Source organism: Lactuca serriola, chromosome 5 (genome assembly GCF_051521515.1).
Source record: "Lactuca serriola cultivar US96UC23 chromosome 5, Lser_US96UC23_V15, whole genome shotgun sequence".
NCBI classification, from domain to species: domain Eukaryota; kingdom Viridiplantae; phylum Streptophyta; class Magnoliopsida; order Asterales; family Asteraceae; genus Lactuca; species Lactuca serriola.
Window position 1 is genome coordinate 318,763,810 of NC_136412.1, and position 24,315 is coordinate 318,788,124.

The 24,315-nt window shown below is 35.2% G+C and overlaps 2 protein-coding genes and 1 long non-coding RNA gene across 3 annotated transcripts; 2 read left to right on the plus strand and 1 right to left on the minus strand.

Moving 5' to 3' along the window:
* The first annotated feature begins 5,117 nt into the window (after positions 1 to 5,117).
* Positions 5,118 to 6,766, plus strand: LOC145051895 (UPF0481 protein At3g47200-like). Its single transcript, XM_078999729.1, has one exon. It carries the CDS (start codon positions 5,200 to 5,202, stop codon positions 6,607 to 6,609), a length of 1,410 nt encoding a protein of 469 aa, XP_078855855.1. The 5' UTR covers positions 5,118 to 5,199; the 3' UTR covers positions 6,610 to 6,766.
* Positions 6,767 to 11,004: 4,238 nt separating this feature from the next.
* On the minus strand, positions 11,005 to 13,131 carry LYC (lycopene cyclase). Its single transcript, XM_079003328.1, has one exon. The coding sequence runs from the start codon at positions 12,750 to 12,752 to the stop codon at positions 11,235 to 11,237; it is 1,518 nt and encodes a 505-aa protein (XP_078859454.1). The 5' UTR covers positions 12,753 to 13,131; the 3' UTR covers positions 11,005 to 11,234.
* Positions 13,132 to 18,425: 5,294 nt separating this feature from the next.
* On the plus strand, positions 18,426 to 19,005 carry LOC145051896 (uncharacterized). The gene is made up of 2 exons (XR_013683856.1): positions 18,426 to 18,576; positions 18,736 to 19,005. It is a non-coding gene; the product is annotated as an uncharacterized LOC145051896 (long non-coding RNA).
* The last annotated feature ends 5,310 nt before the right edge of the window (positions 19,006 to 24,315 follow it).

Consider the following 24,315-nt stretch of genomic DNA (forward strand, 5'->3'; position numbering starts at 1 on the left):
TATACACTTGTAACTCAGTTTCATCCAACAACTTGATCATTTCCTCATTCACCCCTGGAGGTCGATGAAACTGAGTCATTGTTAAAGAAGTCGTATCAACAGGTGTGGTATAATTGTCTTCCTTTTCTGTATTAACTTCAGTAAGTATCAATCCTCTAATAGGTGAACTATTTCCTTCACCGCCATCACCTACATCATTCATATTTAGCTCATTAAAGCAGGCAGGCTCATGCACTTTTTTGTTACCTGCCCCTTTAAACACTCCCTTAAAAAGTTCATTCATTTTCTCCATCCACTCATTCAGCACCACACTATGAGGGAATTTTAACAACCCATCCTTCAACGCAACCTCCATAATACTTTTCTCTGTTACAATTACCCCATAACTATGCTCTATAACAGCAGCGTACGCCTGAAACACATATAATTAATAAATGATAACATTACAAAAACGTGTATTATATATTCTATTAGAATATATCATTAACTATTACTTTCAGAATATGTACTTCATAATCTACCATAATATTACCTCTTCATCTCCAAAATCCCTCTTAAAGCTTAGCATTTGCTGTTCTTCAGCTCCTGTTTCATCGCCCATATCGACATCATCATGCTCATCCTGAAATTGCCTCCCGAACCCTCCCAAACTAATTTCCAATTTTTGAACCTCTAACAATTTAGCACCGTTTATATGCCCAATAAAAGGAAGCCTTTTGTCTATCTTGATAGAATACTTCATGTTATACACGTACACCAACTGAAAAAAAAAAAACATTAATTTAATCAATACATCAATAATAAATCGATACGAAATATATACATTCATATAAAAATATTTCAAACATACAATCAGAAGTGTAATAGGACCACTGTAGTAGCTTGATTTGCCATCCCTTTTCCATAGTTTTTTTTCTAGATCCCAAACAATCAAGCATATATTTACACCAATTTAACTTTGAGAAGTCTTCTACCAACACCAACTTCCTTACCACTTTTATTTGATTTGTTCCCATCAACATTAACTCTATGAAGTTGTTAACAAATAGGGTCAAAAAATTCAGCCTAAACATCAAATTATCCTTTGTTGTAGCCTAAATCCTTCTTAAATACTCCTCACCATTGAACTTATCACCACTATATTGTCCCTTCCATACTTCTAGAATTTAATTTCCCTTATCACACAATGGTAACTCATTGATGTCTTCTCCACCAAATGGCAACCCCATCATATCATGCACTGTTTGTTCTGTTATCTCAATAACAGAGTTTTGTAGGACAAGTCTTTTACTATCTGCATCATAAACATCTAAAAGATAGTAGCTAAGTTGTCCCGGATAACTTGTAATATTCACTTGCAGAATTGATCCAAAACTCATTCTCAAGATTGTTTGTTTCTGTTCCGGCGACATTCCCATAACAGCTGCAGTGATGTTATCACATTTCATTCTGGTTGGAAGGTATCTTAAACTAGGTGGGTATTCCTTATTTGTTTTTCTAACATTATCTTCTTTTTCTTCTTTGACAGTTTCTTTTTCTTCATTGTGTGCCCATGTAAATGATTGTAGGCCAATCATTTGTGGTAATTTAAGAAAGTGATTTTCTTTTTAAATTAAATATAAAAAAATCAAATAAATGGGGTTTAATCAATTGACCGGTCAAACAAAGGTAGAATGGTATTATCTTAAAATATCATTAAATCTCAATAAATGAGCATTAAATGTTACACATGTCACCATTTTACTGGTAGGATGATATATAGAAATAAAAAGTAAGAAGATATATATATATATATATATATATATATATATATATATATATATATATATTATGTGCATGTATGATTGATTCTGGACCAATAATTTTAGTTATTTTAAGAAAGTAATTAATACATATTAAATGCTGAAGATGTAATTAATATTCATTATATTTTCAACATGTAATATGCATTAATTACTTTCTTAAAATAACTAAAATGATTGGTCCAGAATCAATCATACATGCACACAATAGATAGTGAAAACAAAATAACCTAACCATATATATATATATATATATATATATATATATATATATATATATATAATGTAAAGATTCTACCAATTGTTGCTACTGATGGAATGATAATGGAATGATTGACATTTTTGGTATCCTTAAATTTTTTTCTTTAAATAAATGAGTATGCAATTTGACAAAAATAAACAAATGCATACTCTCTAAAGCTGGAGGGTGTGGGGTGCGGTTCAGCTACGGTTTCAGCTGATGTGGCACTGAAACACCGCCCCCTCTATGCGGTTTTGGAAGTGCAGTTTGAGGAGGGAGTGTGGCACCACTCCCTCCAGTCTAACAAGAGTTAGATATGTTAGCGGGTGTTGTAAAAAAACACGGTAGGAGGAGGGAGTGTGGCACCACTCCCTCCAGTCTAACAAGAGTTAGATATGTTAGCAGGCCTTCAAATCAGTGGATGGCCAGCTCAACTTTGTGGTTTTTGTGCCTAATGAACCTAACATTTTTTTGTGTGTTGACGGAAAGGCGAAGCGTTTTCTTTTACTTTTTTATACCCTAAAATAACAAAGTACTATTTTATTCTTGTTGGAAGGTTTTCGAGTGGAGCATAGAAAATCAAGGTTAAGTTCTCTGGTCAAAAAATTGCAATAGGTATAAAAACCATTACGACCATTTTGCAAAAGTCAGATCGGTAAAAGAATTCACCACAAAATATTTTTCAAAAAAAATATTTATTTTCTTGAATTTGAAATGTTGGTTTCAGTGTTTCATGGTAATTTTTTTCTTTTGAATCGGGTTTTAAGTGTACAATGGATGTTGTTATTATCTAACTTTTGTTGCCTAATGCTGACCAACGACCATTGAGGTGAGAAGGTTTATCATCTTCATGATCCATGCCCTCCACCCCATCTGTAGTCACTAAATTGTTTTGTTAACGGCAGGGCTGGCCGCGAGATATCTAAACAAACATAGAAAGAAAAAAAAACACAAATAAAAATAAAATTACCTTCATAAACTCTGAAATCTGTAAAAAAAATGACCTTTCTGATTAGTAATAGCCTGTATTTTTAAAATACAAAACATATATTACAAAAGAAAAAGAATTATAACTATATTTCCTTTTTGGCTCTTAACTTTAAAACCGATGTAGAAACTAAGAAAAGTACAACACTTCTCCCTCTTAACACCTTTGTCATCTATAAACATAGAAATCAAAATTTTATTAGAAATAATATATATAAACGAACAAGAAAGAAAAAAAATCAAAAATCAGAAAAGGAAAAAGAAACTTTACCTTAAACAATTTTGAAACTTGTAAAAAAAGAACTTTATTGATTTGTAAAACCTAATGTTTTTCAAATTACAAAACATTAGATATTGCAATTTGCAAAACACTGATATTACATTAGAAATATAAAAAAAAAATCATAAATTATATGACCTTCTTATACCTTCTATCTTCTGATTTTCTAAACCACGAGTGAAACTGAGGGGAAGATTTTTTTGATTGATTGCTTTGAGCATAGAAATAATAAAACCTGATTTTTAAAATACAAAAATAAATAAATAAATAAATAAAATAAATAAAAAAACATCAAAAATTGTAAGATTTTTTAATACTACATTAGAAAGATATATTCAGAAATTGCAAGACCTTTTTTTATACCTTATGATTTTCGAGGATACCAGCATCTGTTTTTTTTATTCTGCTTTTCAAGGATATCATGAATTCGGGATATGTTTGTCGATTGAGTGCTTTTGATTTTAGGAATCAAGAAGTGAAGAAGATATGCTTCTAAAGTTATGATTAAGTGATTTTCTTGAAGAAGAAAAAGTAAGACTATAAAAGAAATCAAAGGCAAGCATTTGATTTGCTTCGTCATCCGTTTGATTTTAAACAGAAAGCTAAGAATGAGATTGTTGCTTGAATGTGGACGATTAACATTGCTAGCCATCAATATCGCCCCATGCGCGAGCCGGAATCCAAGAACATAGAAAACTGAAGCGTTTTTTTCTTGATTTTTTTTTTATTTCTCGCTCGGAGTGTGGAGAGGAGTGTGAAGCGTCCAACTTCCTGCACACAATTTGTTTAACCTAAATAGATTTGGGCCAAATTGAACCTCCTCTAAAACATATGTTAATAAAATTTTGGGCTCTTTTGTTTGGTGGGCCCTAGGACATGTTGAACACCCCATGGGCCGGCACTAGTTAACGGGTGTCTACGCCCCTACTTATTATAATATTCTAATTTTCTTAAAATACATCTTTTCTAAGCATTGTATTTTGAAAGTACAATGCCATAAGCAAAAAATACATGATTAAAATTGCTGCTATAACATTAAAAAATTTCAATGCTTTATGTAAAGTGGCTCTAAAAAGAATTGAAAGTACATGTTGTAAGAGTATAATTTTATTTTTATTTTTTTCAGGATTTTAAAGAGTAAAATAAAAATTTTGATCTAAAAATATAGACCAAATTTATAATTTATCTTTTCTAACTTTAATCTATACTCTAATTGACAAAGCATTCGCTAAGATTCCGCGTCAATTGCACGTTCCATTCCATCATTTTATGACATATTATACTTATTGGTATTGTTTTTTATGCAGGATTAATGAGACAAAAAAAACTCAACTTATGCAACAAATATTTTGTATTTGGCCCACAAAACATCAAAAAAATAATAACAATAATAAAAGAAAAAAAAAATTTGATTCATGCAACACACAGCAGGCTTCTTTTCTAGTTACAGTTATTTATCCTATATTTTGCGAAGTACCATTGCTAAATATTTTTTTACAGTTATATACTTATATACCATATTTTGGTTTTTTACAAAAGAAAGAAAAAAAAACTATATATCTAACCAATTTGGCAATTTATAATTTTCGTTTTTGGTTTAATTTATTTAATGTTTAAAACCAAAAGCAACATGGATTCCTCGTTTTCACCCTCAAAGTATATATTTAATAATACTTCACCTCAAAAGCAAGCTTTGTCATGCTATGCTGATTCCTAGCTTCATATGTTAACAAAGTGGTCTTCAACTCTTTCCCAAAAAAGCAAAACAAAGCGGTCTTCAAGATTCTGAATCACAAATGTTGCTATTTATATTCATATACAAAGATCATCAACAGTACTTGCATACGATCCCATAACTACTAATTAATACTAAACCACGAAATCCAAAAATGGCCAAGCACGACGATATCAATTCTAACAGCATGGAGAACCAAGATGGGGCATGCGTTATTATCGACTTGATAGAAAACGCCATGCCACCACCTTCATCATCCGCAAAAATCCGCAGAGTCCCGGAGATTTTGTTGAGAGAGGAGGGCGATTACGAGAAGTACTATGTTCCAAAGGTCGTTTCCATCGGTCCATACCATTATGGCAACCCGAAGTTCGAGTCAGTCGAGAAACTCAAGCCTGTTTTTACCAAGCAACTCCTCTCACGATTGGATTATAACGTGGGCCTTAGGAACTTGTATAAAAAGCTTGGGGAAGCGAACATGGTGAAAGAGTTAAGAGAGTTCTATGAGGAGGAATCAACAGACCATCTCAATGATGAGGAATTCACTAAGATGATGTTGCTGGATGGATGTTTTATTTTGTATTATATTCGATTTATCTACGGGGAGAGAGCTGAAAATTGTAGCTACTTGAGAAGCCACCAGACTGTGTTAATCAACCAAGACTTGTTCTCGCTGGAAAACCAAATTCCCTTCAAAGTTCTAAACGAGGTGATGGATTTGATAAAACTTGATAGGCTTGACAAGTTTCAATCCTTCTTCGTTGACAACATTTTGTCTCCGCGGATGCAGAAAAGAGTTTGGTTCCAGTTTTTCAATTTAGGAAGTCGTTCGACCCAAACTGATCAAAATTATGCACCAGAATCACACGGGAGCTATATATTCATAGGTGATCATCTGCTCCATCGTCTGCATACTGGGCTAAAGGGGATAAGTGCACAGAATGAATCCCACACGATTGTTCATTCCAACCGTAATGATGAAATAAGCACCAGATGTACTTTTCGTAACGTTAGCGAGCTTGTAGATGTCGGGATCCATTTCAAGCCGAGTAGCCGAATGTCTTTGGATACTGTGGAGTTCGTTGAACTGTGGTGGTGGTGGTTTTCAGCATATTTAAAACTTCCTCCGATAACAGTGGATGACTCCACCAAGCTCATGATTTTAAACTTAATAGCCTATGAAATGTGTTCGGATGACGCACATGCATGGGTTACCTCCTACATATGCCTCCTCGATTCTCTCATCGATCACCCTGAGGATGTGAAGGCTCTTCGAAATGCTGGGGTCCTTGATAACTCACTTGGAAGTGACCAAGAAGTTGCAACACTCTTCAATGAAATAGCCAACGGCCGCGGTTTGGTGCCCAACAATGTAGCATATTCCAAAGTCATGTACCAAATCCAAAAACATTATGAAGACTTGAGGAACACATGGTGTTCACAACTCAAGCACGAGTACATCAAGAGCCCATGGTCGTTTCTAGCTCTAGTAGGAGCTGTGATGGCTCTTTTTCTTAGTGCTGTTCAAACTTACTACACTGTCTGGAGTCCCAAAGGCCAGTGAGATCTATGATCTTTGCATGTTTTTTAACTGAAACATCGATTATAGATGATGGTTCTTTTCACTGCATTTCCTTTGTTCATCTGTCGTTTTAGTCGCGGTGTGGTGTGCTTTTGAAAGAGTGATTACGTACGTGTGTTGTCTGTTTCCGCTTCTTGTATTCGATAACAATAACTTTGTCTAAATATATATGATTTATATATGAGTAATATAATAATCATTAGTTAATGATACATGTCATCAAACTTAATCGGATGTCTATTATTGTTGATATATATTTACAGTTTTACATTAATATGTTTGCTTGATTTATGGATTCATGAATTCTATGGTGCTCAAGGAATTGACACATCACCTATTATACATCTATACAACAACACTCATAACCCATTAAACCCTTATTCAATCATAATCACCATTTTATTATTTCTATTGAACCATTCAATGATCATTCAACTCCTTCATTCAATTTTACTCAATGTCGTCACCCACACTCATTGAGTTCATATTTAATGGTAATCATCATCTCATTCAACTCTTATACTACTTGCATTGTTGGATGCTCTTAGTTAGTTTGTGTGTGTGTTTGTCTATATATATATATATATATATATATATATATATATATATATATATATATATATATATATATATATATATATACACACACTAGCCGTTTACTCGCGCCAAGTGACGGGTACGAATAATTTTTCAGAAAATAGTTTCCACAGGCGATTTTTTTTTTACGTAAATAATTTACTACATCTACACAATTATCAATAAGTGTAATGCTAGTAAATACGCTTGTTTACAAATGTGTACAAACACATGACATAAAATTCAAAATTTTGTTCTAAAAGTGGTAATGTTTTATAAGTAGTCATAAGACTCACTCATGTGACGTGGAATCGAGCCATCATTCCTTAATGTCGAATCTATATCGTACATCTGGAGTATGTATAGTTAGTGAGTTCCTGACTTGATTTATGGTTGCCATTAGAGAACAAAACCCTTAGAATCACCCACATAGACTGTGTTGTGGGAGTAGGCTCTAGCAATCAAGTTATATCGATGTGTATGATGAGATGGTTTCTCCTAGACGAAGAGAACAATCTTGGTGGGAAGATCTTGTCTGAGGATTAGATATCCTTTTAAAGGAGGAGGAGTTGTTCTATTTAAAGAGTCAAGTTAAGGGATAATTAGGTAAAGCCTTGTATCACCCATTCTAAATCTACGATCCATATCCAACACCAAGACCGGATGACCCGATTTCATGTCACATCAATGGATCTTATGACTACTTACATCCAGCATAAAGAACATAATACTACCAAAACAGGTAACGAACTTTGGTTTTTGTCCACATTTTGGTAACTATGTTTTTTTCGTATATGTTTGACATGAACTTTTTTTTGTAACGCCCCGATTCTCAGGTATTGATGTAAATAAGAATTTCTTTGGTTTTAAATCCTACTCAACGAGTTGGTTGCACTACTCGTTGAGTAGCAGCAGGGTGGGATTGCGTGTTTAGTGACCTACTCGTCGAGTCCATGAAGGGACTCGACGAGTAGGAGCTGGCAGATGAAACCCTAAATCCCGGGGTTTTGCACCCTATTTAAAGAGGCTTAAGCCTCCTTTGGCCTCTTTGTAGTCCTTGAGAGCTCACAGAAACCCTAATTCGTGTGGTGCCTCATTCTTGTGTGTCTTGAGCTTTAGAAAGAAGGTTTTTGGAAAGGAAGAGCTTGGAGGGCAAGAGACTAGGAGGAAGGAAGGTGTGGGAATCAGAAATCTACCTCATTTAGCATCATTTGGAGGTATCAAGTCGCCATCTTTACCTCATTTTTCCTTCTAAACCTCATTTGGTTGAGATCTAGGGTTTTTATGGTTTGATTGTGATGATATTGTGGGATATGAGCTAGATCTGAAGTTGTAACTTCAGATCTGGACCCTTCTTGGGTCCTAGAGTCATAAAGCTCCGAGTTTGACCATGTATGAATCTTTCCTTGAGTATGAAACCCTATTGTGAGCTTGGATTTGACATTTAGAGCATATTGTCGTTATACTTCTTTTTTAGTTTTTTTTTTTAATTTGTTTTTTATTTATTATACATAGATTATAAATTAAGTGATTTATGAATAAGTGGGATCCACTGCCACCACCACCATCTTGCTAAAGGAACCGACAACCACCATCCTTTTTACCTCCGACAACCACCACCCTTTTTACCTCTAACAACCACCAGCCTTCACCTTCGGAACCCACCACATGTATACGTATTTCGAGTTCTAGAAACAACCAGACACCAAAATCATAAACAAACCAAACCACCAAAATCAAACATTAAACGACAAATATGAGTTCCAGATAGTGAAATCGATATCAAAACCAATTTTTTTTCTTATTCAAATTTTGAAAATCAAACCAAATCCATAATCAAGAACAAAACCAATCAAACACCAACTTGAGTTCAAGAGATGAAAATTGAAGCAGTTGTGTCCTTATTTCGAATTTCAGAAATCCAAATCAAACCTAGGATCAATCTACAGAGTTAGGGATGTAAACACACAAAGGCACTTTGATTTGTAGAGTTGGGGTAGATGCGAAGCAGAATAAACGTTGGTGGCTGTTGCTAACAATTCCGACGAGAGGAGGAAGCGGAGAAGCTAGGGCTCACACACAAAAGCATCTAACCTCAAAACATAATCTAACATCATACCTGAAAATCAAATAACCCTTCTGATCCGAATATGACTTGAGGTGCAGGTTCGATGTCGGGTTTCGAGGTGCAAAACTCTGACGACAACGACTTTAGAGATACAAAACTACGACGAATTTAGAGGTACGAACCAACAAAGGTTCTAATGGGTGGGGTGGGCCACATATCCACATTTTTTCTATATTTAATAAATGAAAAAAAATTAAAAAAAAAAGTATAAGGGCAATATAATCTTTTCATCTCTGCAACGGACCAAATACACAATAGAATATAAAATAGGGACCGTTCGAATGCATATATATATATATATATATATATATATATATATATATATATATATATAGTAAAGTGAATATACCTAACAACCTTATATAAGCTTAGGTACCTAACCTCATCAAACTACGTTATTTTGCATTAAATTTTCATTGCAATCATCCAAAGTTCTTAAACTTCATACCTAAACTTGATTTACTTCAAAAAAATTTGGAAATTCATCATTATATTTCTCCTACATCCTTTCATTTGTAGCGGTAGGATATGAAGCTCATCAGGTGGTATTCGATAGAAAGACGTGATGTAAAAGAAAGATATTGGTGAAAGTCCAATGATTTTGGAAGTAATCAAGTTATGGGGTTAAAATTTAAGAACCTTAGGCAATTACAATGTAAATATGATACAAACCGATGTAGTATTATGGAGTTAGGTACCTAAGTTTATATAAGGTTGTTAGGTATATTCACTTTATATATATATATATATATATATATATATATATATATATATATATATATATATATATATGAAAAATGAAAAACTTTAGGGATCAAACGCACAACTGCTGCAAACCACATGGATGTTTTTAGTAATTTGTTCGAAGATATATAATTTTTATATTAATTTTTTAACTCACTCGGGCTTACGCCTCGTTCCGCCTTAAGGCTTAAGCCTCATGAGGCGGCAGGAAAACGCCTCAAGGCTAGATTCCATTCTTTTAAACCTTGGCCACCATCAATCATTTTTTTTTGAAAATCCTACAATCCCAAAAAAAGGGAATAAACAGTTACACAGATTATAAAGCTAGACCCACAAACAAATGAAATGAATTTCATAGTCACATGTTGTCGAACACTTAAAGTGTGGTTCCGTATGTCAATATGCATGTCAGTATGTGCCAATCACCAATGAAGACACTAAGGCTAAGAGGTGTCATCACGCGTGAGAATTGACTGAAAATATGTCACGTCATTATTTTAACCATTCCACAACCAACCTACTTGGTTGTGGAAATGATGGTGAAGAAGAAAGAGATTGTAGAGAGAGAAAGACACAAACAAATCTTCCACCAATCGGAGCCTTCGTCTTCTTCCGTAGCTGGTACCACGCCACAAGACAAAAATACCTTAAACTCAAATCCTGGGAGTTTGTGTTTGCACATCCACAAACAAATACTTTTGGTGCAAATTGGTATAAAATATCAAACATAGGTATTGTGTGTTCCGATAAGAGACAAAAATACCTTAAACTCAAATCCTGGGAGTTTGTGTTTGCACATCCACAAACAAATACTTTTGGTGCAAATTGGTATAAAATATCAAACATATCCCGATTGGATGCTTAGCAGATACAATTCTGCATCATTTCTACCCGAGTTCAATGCATATCAAACGCAATACGCCACATCATGTATAACCATAAATTCATAATAGAAGACTGACGCACAATTGTGATGCAAAAGGGTTTTAAATTACAAGATATGTGGAAAAATAATATGACATTGACGTATAAACTATAACTATACTGTATCAAAATGTCAATTTCCATGACAAATTGAGAGAAATCCATGCTAATCAACTGAAACATACAATAATCATCATATCCAGAGAAAAACAAAAGCTTACAAGTATCTTAATTTCTATTCTCGATCTTGAACCAAGTTGTTGATCATCGTTCCCAATGGTAAAGTTCCATTCACCATCATGTCTAATCTACAAGTATTAGAAGCACGACCGAAAAGAGAAAGCCCAAAAGTCATTAACTCAGGCAGAAACAATCGTGATGACAAAAACCCATGCCAATAACGAGGTTCAAGATCAAAAAACGCATCAAAAAACCTTCGTGTCCCTTCCAAATCAAGCTTAAGCAAGAGATCCATACCAAAACAGAAAAACTCTCTTTGTCTTCTCCGTTCAATTGGCCACAAATCCCGCCAAATCCCAGCTGATAAATCCGTCCCCGACACCGTTTTTTCAGAATTAAGATAATGAATTATCGATTTTGCAACAATCGGGGCGGCAGCTAGGGTTCTAGCCACCATGTATCCGGTGGAAGGATGCACCATACCGGCGGTGCCGCCTATTCCAAGAACTCTTTGAGGGAGGACCGGGAGCGGCCCACCCATCGGAATAACACACCGTTCATCTTCTTCGATGCTTTTTACTTTTATACCCAAATGCTTTAACCTACACACCATTCGTTCTTGAATATCTTCAAATTTTAACCCTGGTCGAGCCACGAGTGAAGTTTCTTCAAGAAAGATCCGATTTGATGAAAACGGCATCGCGTAAAGGAAAGTTGGGATTTTTGAATTCCGTTCTTTGATTTCGGGATTGTTGTTGAGATGTGAATCTCTCCAATCCATGAAGAGCATTTTGTCAACATCAAAAGGGTGTTCTTCTACTTCTGCTAGAATCCCATATGCGACTTGGTATCCTGGATTGTAAGGCTTGTCGTATTGAACCAAAGATCTTGAAAAACCAGTTGCATCGAGGACTAATGTCGCTTGAATGGTGACACCATCGTTGCAGATTAACAAAGATTTAAGTTCTTCATGAATGACTTTGATTACCTTCGCTTGATGAAACTTGACTCCATTTGATATACATTTCTTTAACATCTTTGATTTGAGTTGTTTCCGGTTAACTCTTCCGTAAGGTCTACCGAGATTCTTGGGTGAATTTTCGTTGATGTAAACAACGGCGCTTGACCAGGTGGTGTCGAGGCAATCTAGCAAATCCATGGCCTCAAATTCATCGACCCAAACACCATAATTGTTGGGCCATATCTGTTGAGGTGAAGGGTCAATCGAGCAAACGGTGAGCCCGGCATCGGAAACTTGTTGGGCAACCGCAAGGCCCGACGGGCCACCGCCGACCACCACAAGATCCACCACGAGACCCTTTGAAGGATCGTAGAGAGGAAGCTCGAAATCGAGGAGTTCTTTCTTGATTTCGGGAACGAGTTCTAGAAGAGCACTACTACTGGCCTTAACACAACAACCTCCATGACCCCATTTCAAATGGGGTTTCTTAGGGAAAAATCTAGTTTCGTGAATTTGAGACTTGGATGAACTCAAAGTGGTTGCGTTTCCTGCAAATCTGTTGATTGCGTGGAGAAATTCGAACGAACTGTGAGTCCTCAACAAAGAATCCATGGAACACCCAGCTGGAATTACGGCAATTTACGATGTTCTTTCAACTTAAAACCACGAATTATTCAAAACATACCAAGAATCCGAGAAACCCCCTAAATTTTTATAACAAATTTATGAACTTTTAGTAGTAACTGATTCAAGAAACCTAATTTCGGGTTAGAAATGGAGATATTTGAATAGAAATGAGATGGATCAGTGGTGAATCATACAATAAAACTCATCTAAAAGTCGATGAATTGAAAGGAAGAAAGAAGGAAAGACTTACGAGTGGAGGTAGGAAAGGAGAGGTGTTGAAAGATATCATCTTTTCTGGGAGATGGATAAAGAAGGAAACAAGTGAGAATCATGTGGTATGGCCTTGCTTGGCCTCGGCGACATGAAAGAAATACAACGAAAATGACCACTAATTAAATATAACAATTTGGTAGTATATTTTGTAAATTATTAAAATGTAATTAAGTTTGAAATGGGTGAGCAATCGAAAAACCCGATAACCGAGACCGAAAAATCAAACTGGAAACGATAACCAATGGGTTGGGTTTGAATTTTTCAAAAACCAAAACAATTTGGTTCGTTTTGGTTTTGCCGTATAAACATACCCACAGTCCATCGAAACCGAACCGATCCAGGGTAAAAAGCTGAAGGCAAAATCCACCCATAAACCACTTTTTTATTTTGATTTTTAATATAGTTATGTTCATTATACACCACATTACTCATTCGCCTCAAACATCAAATTCCCGTTCCCGCTTACTAGTCCCAAACGCATTAGTCGGTTTTAAACTTTAGATTTTATCTATTTCGTACTTTGGACGTGTTCGGCCCACAACGTTTGGGAGCTTCTGACTTTTAGCTTTTAAAAAAACGCTAGTAAAAAAGAAAAAGTCTTGTTCGACAACATGAGCGTTTAGCTTTTAGCCTAAACAAAACGTTTCAAAATCAAAAGCTACATGAAGTAACTTTCAACAAAACGCTTCAAAATCAAACGTTACCCACTACCCGCTACCAGCTACTTTTGCCGAACACGCCTTTCATGTTTATTATCAACAAACTTTTAGTAGCAATATTAAACTTTGATCGTTTGATCTTTTTTTATGGTTGTAGAATTCGTACTCTATATTTTAATATATTTACATTAGACCCACTACTATTTATAGCAGTGTATTTTCAATGGGTTTGAACTCGAAAATCCATAAAACCAAACCGAAAACCGACCCATGTCGAAACTGAACTCATATGGGTTTAAAAAACAAAAAAACGGCTTTCTACATTTAGTTTCGGTTTTAACCAAAAATCTATCCAAATCAACCCATTCTTATCCCTACTTGATATATGATACTATATTTTTTGGGATAGTTTAACAACTTACATGCAATGAATCAAAATAACAAACAACAATGCCATCTTAATTAAAGAAGATAATCATAGAAATCATAGTTAGAATAACGTGTTTAATCATTTTCTTCATAATACATTATATTACAAAATTGTTGGTTTATGATAGTTTTTTACAAATTAGCAACAAAAGCAAAACAAAAAAAACTTTTGAACCATCATAATGCTCCAATGATCTTGTTCTATAAATTTTTAGTGACAAAAGCTGTAACGTCCCAAAAGTAATGACATAAAATTTTCGTTTTTAGATTAATAAATCGTTAATACATAACATTTCCATAAAACCAAGATAATCAAGATTTATCAAAACATCATCATCAAATCAGAGTAAGTCACAGAATACGGAAACATGTGATGTATGCTCTGCAATCATCCTAAGCTCTTCCATTTGAAAATCGAAGCACCTAAAACATAAACTGAAAATCGTAAGCACAAAGTTTATTAAGTTCCCCAATATACCACATACCATACATAATAAATTAAATATTGGGCCCCGTCCTCCATCGGGCCTCGCCTGGTCTCGCGTCCCACTCGGCCTCGGGCCCCGCCCGGCATCGAGCCCCACTCGGATTACAAATCTGTCAATCACCTGGCCGCGCCTGACATTGGGCCCCACCCGATACACTCATAATCATATAATCATATAAACATATAACCTTACTAGAAAATGCAATAATCACAAAGACTATAGCATCATATACGGTCATCGAGCCCCGCCTGGTAAGCATAAAAACACATACTGATAACTAGCATACAATATCTTCATCAGACCTCGCCTGGCATTGGGCCTTGCCCGGTAAGCATACCATCATATAACACGTGCAAGAGTCGAATAGACATCTAGCATCCTAACATATAAACCATGGACCGACATTGGTGCCTTCGACCCACTAAACCCAGTGAGGATACTCACCTCGCACTGCCGAATCACACAGACGGGCCCTCACTGCTGGCTGACAGATTCCCCGAACTATCAATATCAATACAACAGCCAATTAACAAGTGAGTTCCAATCCATAATCATAAATCCATACTCGGGGTAAAAATACCATTTTACCTATAACCTAGCTTGGACCAAGACCTAGGCCCAAACTCATAACCTGAAAGACCCAAAAATCAAATAATCAACCAAGACCCAAATATGGCCCAATTTTCCAAATTTGACCCAAACCCCTTACATGGGCCTTACCGTAAGGCCCAACCAATTTTCCTAGTCCAAAACATTTATACTCAGATGTCCCATTAAGAATTCAAACACCCAAGCCCAAAAGGAAGCCCAACCATGAAGCCGAAATGCAAAAATCCACCTGACTGAGTTCGCGGGGGCGTACTCGCTATTTGGTTTGTACGTTGTACGTACAGACTTGTATGCCCACCGTACTCATCCATTAAGCCAAAATCGACATTAAGCTCTTAATGCTTAAGTGCAGAAGTCCAAACCACATATATGAGTCCACACAAGTGTCTAGAACCATAAAGTCATTGACTTTGTGACTTTGCAAGCCCCAAAAGAACCAAACTTCAAAATAAAGCATTATACTTCCACCAAATGGACACCATCTCAATGTCTCATGCATGGATTCCAAACCCTAAAGGAGACAACTTTATGCATCTAGAACCTTAGAAATGCCAAGAGTGGCAACTCATAGCTCCTGGAGTGCTACCAAACCACTAGATCTTATTCTTAGGGCTAAAAGGAACCAAAACTCATACAAAATAGATCTAAGCCAACAATGAACAAGATCAAAGCTTTTTACCTCAAACAAGCTGGAAATGAAGCACATAATCAAGATACACAAGCTCTTCCTTGATCCACAACCTTGCACCAAACTCCATCTTCTTGAGTGTGAGCCAAAACACACCATGATGCACACCGTGAGCTCCAAAACACAACCATGGAGACTAAGGGACGATTTCTAGGGTTTTGGGGACTTGGAGGCTAGTAAAGAGGCTATCCTTAAAGACTTAATGAGTTTGTATAGTGTACGCATCCAAAAATTAGGGTTTTTCCTTTCCCCTCGTACACCCCACATACTCCTCGTACGCCCAAGGTACGAGGTCTCGTAACCCCGATCTGACCCTCGTAGTACGCTAAGTATACACAACATTATGCCCAGTATAATACCCTTCGCATCAGTATGCCCCGCGTACTCCCTAAGTACGCCCTGTGTACAAGGATTTCCCCTCAAACCTTAACATATTCTAAAGGCCATAACTTTTTCGTTATAAATCTGATTCCGACGATCCTTATATCCACGAAAAGGTGACGAGAAGCTCTACACTTTAACAAACCCATACCCACCTTACAATATCTTGAACGAATGTCCAATTTCCATAAAAACCCAAGCTAAAAAAACCAAAATACCCTTTGACTCCAAAACACAAACCAATTACCCAGATCATCCAAATTACATAATCCACCTCCAAATGAGCCCAAATCTCAATTCTTCAAGGGTCCTAAGCCTGCTAATACCCAATCCCTGATCACCAACACGAAATGGGAAACGATTCGAAACAGGGCGTTACAAAAACACATAAAAGAATATGATAAAAAAAACAATACCTTTATACTTTGATGATCTTCATTCATTGGATGATTTGAAGGTCAGAACCAGTACCTCTCTATTGTGATCACACCCCCAATACGTAGATAAGCCAAAGAATATCCAAGCTCACCTTCCTAAATTTGCAAAACCCTAACCCTAAGAGGTAAAGAGTGTGGCCAATAAAGAAAGACATGAGGGAAAGAATGTGGTCAGCCTTAGCTTGGTCACGGTTAGGGTTTAGCTTTTAAGTCTTTATCCTTATTCGATTTGGTTTTTTATCCCTAAATACAAGGGATAATTACTATAATTAAAAACCAAGGGTATTTCACTTTAAACCCTATGCTTCTTTTGTTTCTAATTAACCTATCATTACACTGATTTGTTAATGAACTAATCCTTTAACTTTCTCATTTTTCGTCTTAAGCGTAAATCTTATCTTGTATGTAACCCAAAATGACACTACTAATTATGGAAAGTCATTAACTTGTTATGACCGTGGATATATTTATAATAGTCTCCCACTTGCATGTGTCAAAACGAATATATAGTCATACATTCCTTAATCCAATAAAGTGTACGTCATCCACGGCTACAATTGTACTCATAACCTGTAGGTATGAATAGTCATTAGTAAGTAATTAAATATTCAAATAAACTTTGATTATATATATCATGCCTACACATCATGTCATGCCTGGATATTTTTTATATGGTTGCTAGTTACGAACAACATTGGTGAACACCAAAGCACAACAGACAGCACAACAAAAATCTCAAGCATCCTAGCTGGAAGAATATAAAATACAACCATCTTAGAATTACTTGTGAGTATTTCCATGAAGTCATCTCTAAATGCGGGTTACTCCAATACTTAAACTCCATTACGTACATATGAGTATTATACGTATCTTTATGTTATAAACATCTCAATAGAACACATTGATAAAATAATTAAATGGCTGCCCCATGCATATATATATATATATATATATATATATATATATATATATATATATATATATATATAAAATAATTGCCAAATCATTTAAAGTTTTACACTACATAAGTTCCACAAAAAGATCAAACTAAAATAAGTAAACTCAAACCAGATCATGTAACATCCGTTAAATACTATATTATTTGGATATAAAGATCTCTACAAAATAATTGCCAAATCATTTAAAGTTTTACACTACATAAGTTCCACAAAAATATCAAACTAAAATAAGTAAACTCAAACCAGATCATGTAACATCCGTTAAATACTATATTATTTGGAAATATAATCGAAAGTACCAATGAAATCCTCAATTTATTTCGATAGCAAACGATTTTATAAAAATGATGATTTTATATTTATTAATTTATTTTAAAAATGGAATTAAAAATATAATCGTTTTAACAAAAGTATTCTAAATGAAAGTTGTCGTAGCCGTTAATACCTACGTGTGGATATAAAGAACGTCGAAAACGGAGCTCGTATGAATAAGTTATGATTTTTATATTTACTATTTAATATTTACTCTTTACCGATTACTATTATTACCCAATTACGATTAACCATCTTCTAGAAACATTTGTCATGATTACATCATGAATATGTCATACTAGTTAATGGAGAATGTCAACATTTAGCATTTATTATTAAAGAAATATATATGAATAGTAATTCTTACTAGTATAAATAAAAGGCTTAAGTCATTCATTTGCTACACCAATTCTTTCAATACTCTCTCTCTCTCTCTCTCTCTCTCTCTTGATATTTTAGTAGTTTAAGTCACGTTTTAGTCATAATTAGCTAGAAGCTAACTCCCGAGAAGCCGGTAGACGATTTTACTCGAGAAGTTATTTTCAATAGTTTGTGTTGTTGTTCTGCAAAACAGGTGAGTTGTCTCACTATCTTATTTATTCCAATATGTGTTCATGTATGTTATGTGTGTGTGTCTATATATATATATATATATATATATATATATATATATATATATATATATATATATATATATATATATATATGCATATATGTGTTATTATTTTCATAGTAGTGTAGGGGTTGCCGACAGAACGAAAGTTTGTTGAGGAGCCTATAGACTTGTGTGTTGATGATGAAATGACAAGCAGGCCTTAAATCTATAAACACTTATTATTTGTGGAACGAAAAATATACGGGGGCGAATTGTTTGTATGCATGTGTATGTATTGTGATATATGATATATTGAGGAACTCACTAAGCTTTATGCTTACCCAGTTGAATATAAATGTTTTTAAAGTTACTTATTCAATATAAAGCGAAGGCTAAGACATGACTGTACACATGCATCGTCATTTAAGACTTCTGCTATTTTATTTACTTTGGAATAAATGTATTTGTTTTTAAAAACGATTGTTAAACTATGTTTTATTTAATGTGTGAAATGGTTTTATTATTTACAAAAAAGAAATTTTTGTATTGAAAATTTAGGGACGTTACAAGTTGGTATCAGAGCTCTGATTTGAGTGAATTGGATAAACACCCGTGTGAATCCAAAATCAAACTACGAATCTGGAAATTTTTATAAAATTTTTGAAAAAAGGATTTTATATATAAAGGAGAAGATTCAATGTGTACAGCCATCCTGAGCCGAGAATTTAAAGTGAGTTCCAATATGATTATATTCTATTCTTATATTTATAGAAATGCATGCTACAATAAAGACTATAGAATCTTTTCAGGAATTGCATGTTAGACTTGCCCGATAATGTCTTATAGTCTTAAAAATTGTTTTTATGTGCTACTTGAAATTGTGTTGATATTATGTTCAAAGAGTTTAAACATGAATTCGAGAATCAATTAGGAAAGAAGATAAAGATGCTCTGATCGGACAGAGTCAGAGAGTATCTTAGTATCGAGTTCCATGACTATCTCAAGGAATGTGGAATTGTTTCACAATTGACTCCTCCTAGGACACCACAACTTAATGGTGTGACTGAGAGGCGTAACCGGACGTTATTAGACATGGTTCATTCCATGATGAGTCGAGTTTCTCTTCCCATTTCTTTATGGGGGTATGCCTTAGAGACAGCCACCCATATCCTCAATCTTGTCCCTACCAAGAAGGTTACCAAACACCTCACGAGATGTGGACATGGAAAGTCCTTCGTTAGCACATATTAAGGTTTGGGGTTGTGAAGCTTTCGTTAGACGAGAGACTCATGACAAGCTAGAACCTAGAAGTACGAGATATATTTTTACTGGTTACCTACAAAAGTTTTTTGGATATTTGTTCTATAGACCTAGTGAGAACGTGGTCTATGTAGCACGAATAGGAGTTTTCGCAAGGGAGCTCATATACAAAGAGGACGGTAAGAGTACCATTGACCTTGAAGAGATTCAAGAGTCAACTAATGAAGGAACCTTATAAGATATTAGCGCTCAACCAGAGGATGAGAATCCTGTTGAATCCATTGGCAAATCATTACCTCTTCGCCAATCTAGTAGAGTTAACATGCCACCTGAGTTTTATGGTTTCCATATAACTACAAAAGGTGACACATTTGTCAGTGATCGTACACTGGTAAATTTGGATGAGCCAACTAACTACAAGGAAGTAATGATAAGCCCTAAAGCTAACAAGTGGAAAGAGGAAATGGATAGTGAGATCAAGTCCATGTATGATAACTAAGTTTGGAATTTGGTTGATCAAGAACATGGTCAAAAGACAGTTGGTTGCAAATGGATCTTCAAGAGAAAACTAACAATGATGGAAAGGTACACACTTTCAAGGCATGACTGGTTGAAAATGGCTTTACTCAAACCCTAGAGATTGACTATGATGAGACGTTCTCACTTGTGGCTAAGATAAAGTATATTAGAATAATAATTGCCATAGCTGCCTTTCATGATTATGAAATATGGAAGATGGATGTTAAAACTTCTTTCCTTAACAGGAAGTTAGCTGATGATGTTTACATGAGTCGTCCAAAGTGTTTTGTAGATGCAAAGTTTCCTAATAGAGTGTGCAAGCTTGAGAAATCCATTTATGGATTGAAACAAACATCTTGTAGCTGGAATCTTTGCTTCCATGAGAAAGTAAAGGAATTTGGTTTCTCTAGGAGTGAAGATGAGTCATGTGTGTATGTCAAGGATAGTAGGAGTATAGTAACCTTTCTAGTGTTGTATGTTGATGACATACTCCTTATAGGAAACGACCTTCCAACTTTGTAAGAAGTAAAGTCTTGGCTTGGAAAGTGTTTCGCTATGAAGGATCTAAAAGAGGCAACCTATATTCTTGGGATAAGAATCTTAAGGGATAGAAAGAAAAGACTAATTGATCTTAGTCAAAGTACATACTTGGATAAGGTACTAAAACATTTTAGTATGGAAAATTCCAAGAAAGGAGAGCTACCTATTTAGAGTATGCCAAGTTTAGTAAGACTCAAATCCCTAGTACAGATTAAGAGATAGCAAAAATGAGTCGAGTCCCATATGCTTTGGTTGTAGGATCGATCATGTACACTATGACATGTACTCGCCCTGATGTTTCATTTGCTTTAAGCATGGACAATCTCTTTCAGGAAAATCCTAGAAAAGCTCATTGGACAATAGTAAAGAATATTCTCAAGTACCTGTGAAGGAAAATGATCTAATTCTAGTCCTTGGTGGCAGAGATACATTGAGAGTAAGTGGGTATAGTGACGCCAACTTTTAAATAGATAGAGATAATCTTTGTCAATTATTTATTCTTGTGTTTCATTTTGCATGTTTTACTTGAATAATTTGATTATTCGAAATTCTATAGTTGCTTATACTTTAGGAAGTAAGTAGTGAATGAAGACTATCATGAATTGGATTGTAGATTGTCCAAGGAGTTTAGACATGGCAATTATGTTGCTACAATGTTCATAAGTACTTAGAAAATGGAGATTTGAGTATTGGATAAACCTACACTAAGAGAATTACTTCATGGATTATATCACGAGTAATTCTGAGATGATATTTTATATTCTTAAAATGGAGATATACGAGTTGTAATTTACAAGTCGGTTGTACATTGGTATTGCCAAAATGCATTTGTAACTTGATATTATGAAACATAATGCCATGTTCGATTTGGAGAATAAAAGATATAATCATATGAGTCAAATTTTATTCGTTCCTTTTGCCCTAACGGAAAAAGCGATATCTTTGGTCCCATCGGTGATTTGGTGTTGACTTATAGCGTTGGGTCCATCCAAGAATAATGTAACACCCGTGTTTCTAGGCTAGGCTTAATGATGATGTAATAGTCTAGGTTAACCTTTGTAACTCATTTTGAAATAACAAGAATGTATTATTTGAGTATTATGTGTTTTATGCTTAATTGTGTGGCTTAAATGAATTAAGAATAAAAATAAGCGTAATAATAAAATATTAGATAATCCCAATATCTATGAAGGAGTTGTAGTGGTCGTTACAAGGATTCCGAAAATATAAAGAATGTCGAAATCCGAGTTATAACAAAGAAGTTATGACATGTCGAAGTTTCGCGACAGAACCAATACGACACTACATGACGTAAATAGTGAGTTTACGGTAGAGCGATACTTAGCCTTAGTGATCTAAACGAAAATCATAGAATACGTTAAACTAAGAGCATACATAAATATAACGTCTAAATCTGACTTCGTATGAGGAAGTTATGATTTTTCTAAGTTTCGACTTAGCAGTATGCAACCCAAATCTCGTAATTGATTTCTAGCCGAAACAATCTAAACGAGAATCGAAGATCTCGTCGATAGGAATGCAACGGAAGAAAGACAGACGAAAAAGGACGTCAGATGAAGAAGTTATGAATTTCTAACGGAGTTTTCCTGTCCCGACATACTAAAAATAACATACTAAAAGTTAAATTCAAAATTAGCCGACGGAGTCTAAACAAGAGTTGTAGACCATAATCTCACCTACGCGTGGATATAAAGAACGTCGAAAATGGAGCTCGTATGTGAAAGATATGAATTTTTGAAGTTCGGGGCACGAACCTCCCCCTATGTTAGAGCTCACGACGTGAGCAGGTGATGGACACTCTCCAGGGCAAGTGGCCTGATGATGAACGCCATGACATATCGAGCTCACGACGTGAGCATAGATTTTCAGACCTATAAATAGAATTTGAAGGGCAGCCGACCATGGTTGCTATTTCCCCACTCTCTCACTCCCGATACTCTCTCTAGCCGTCTTGAAGTACCCCGAATCCCCGGTATCATCCCGAAACCCGAAGCAAGTCCTGAAGCTCCGAAGATCCTGAGAAGAAAAGACTTTCCGAGCCAAAGCTCTGCCCGCGAGAAGCCCGGTGTGTGAAGATATCACAGTTTCACCGAAGAATACTGCTTTTAGAGCCGTAGTGCTGTCCGAGCATCGTCTTATCAAGCGAGTGCATAGTCCCTTTCATATACACGATATTAATACAAGTATTGATGAATGTATTAGATATATGATATGAGTAAGTGTGTAGTTGCTTTCTGATAATACACATATATGAATTATACTCTAGGAAATACGTGCTATGTGATTATATACTATTTGTTATGTGGTATGAGTATTGAATGAATATGTTATACAGGTTTTAAGCTGTATATAAACAACTATATTTTATCTACAAATATGTTGGGGAGAACATGGGTAGATAGTGATGTGTGATGAAATAAAAATGACGAGAGGCCTCGATGTGATTGTGATCTAGTCGTCCAGCAGAATATTGATGACGACCACAGACGTTTCTAGACAGTTCAGTGGAACGTTGGCAGGCTCATAACCTGTAGGTGTAGTGAACTTGAGTGTTCATTTTTTGTATTCTATCCCCCTCATGGTTGCCTTAGGACATTCATTGCCGAGGAAACCCTTTTGCAGTAGTGTCCGTCCCAATGAAAATCCTAGATTAGGTCCCTTGTAATAGTTGTTGTCATAGGGACGTAAAGTGAGGATAACGGGAATGGGTAATCGGGTTATCGTTGGTTGGTGAAATTAAATATAACTATTTATTGTGGGTTGAAAACTCTATATGTTCACCAGGCTCCCAAGCCTGACCCACTCAGTTTCTTTGTATTACAGGTAGTGGCACGAGAGCATAAGTTGGAGAAATTGTGAAGATGTTTTTGTTTATAGACCAGTGGTTGTATATAATTGTGTAAGATCTATGTTTTATTGTTTATGATTTTGTGTCTGTATCAGGACATGACATCCTGAGTTTTGATATATAATGAAATTACATTTCTTAAAGAAATGCTTTGATAAACCTTATTTTATCATATATTGTTTTGGGGACAAATTCCGTAACTCTTTTAAATCAATGGATTTACTTTGAAATTATTTTAAAAGCATAAATGAAACCGGTCTTTTCTGGCCGTGATTTTGGGGATGTCACAGTTGGTATCAGAGCATTAGTTTAAGCGAACTTGGAATTTGTAGGATTTCTAGACTTAAACTTAGAATGCTAAGTGAAGATTGTGAAATGAGTGTCTGTCATATTTTAGACACGAGCACTAGTTTATTTTAGGAAAGTTGCCTAAAATGCTTTTATGTGCTAAATGTTATATGTTTGCCGTATATGATATTATTTGTTCGGATCTATGGTTTGTTGCCAACCGGATCTGGAAACCTCATGTG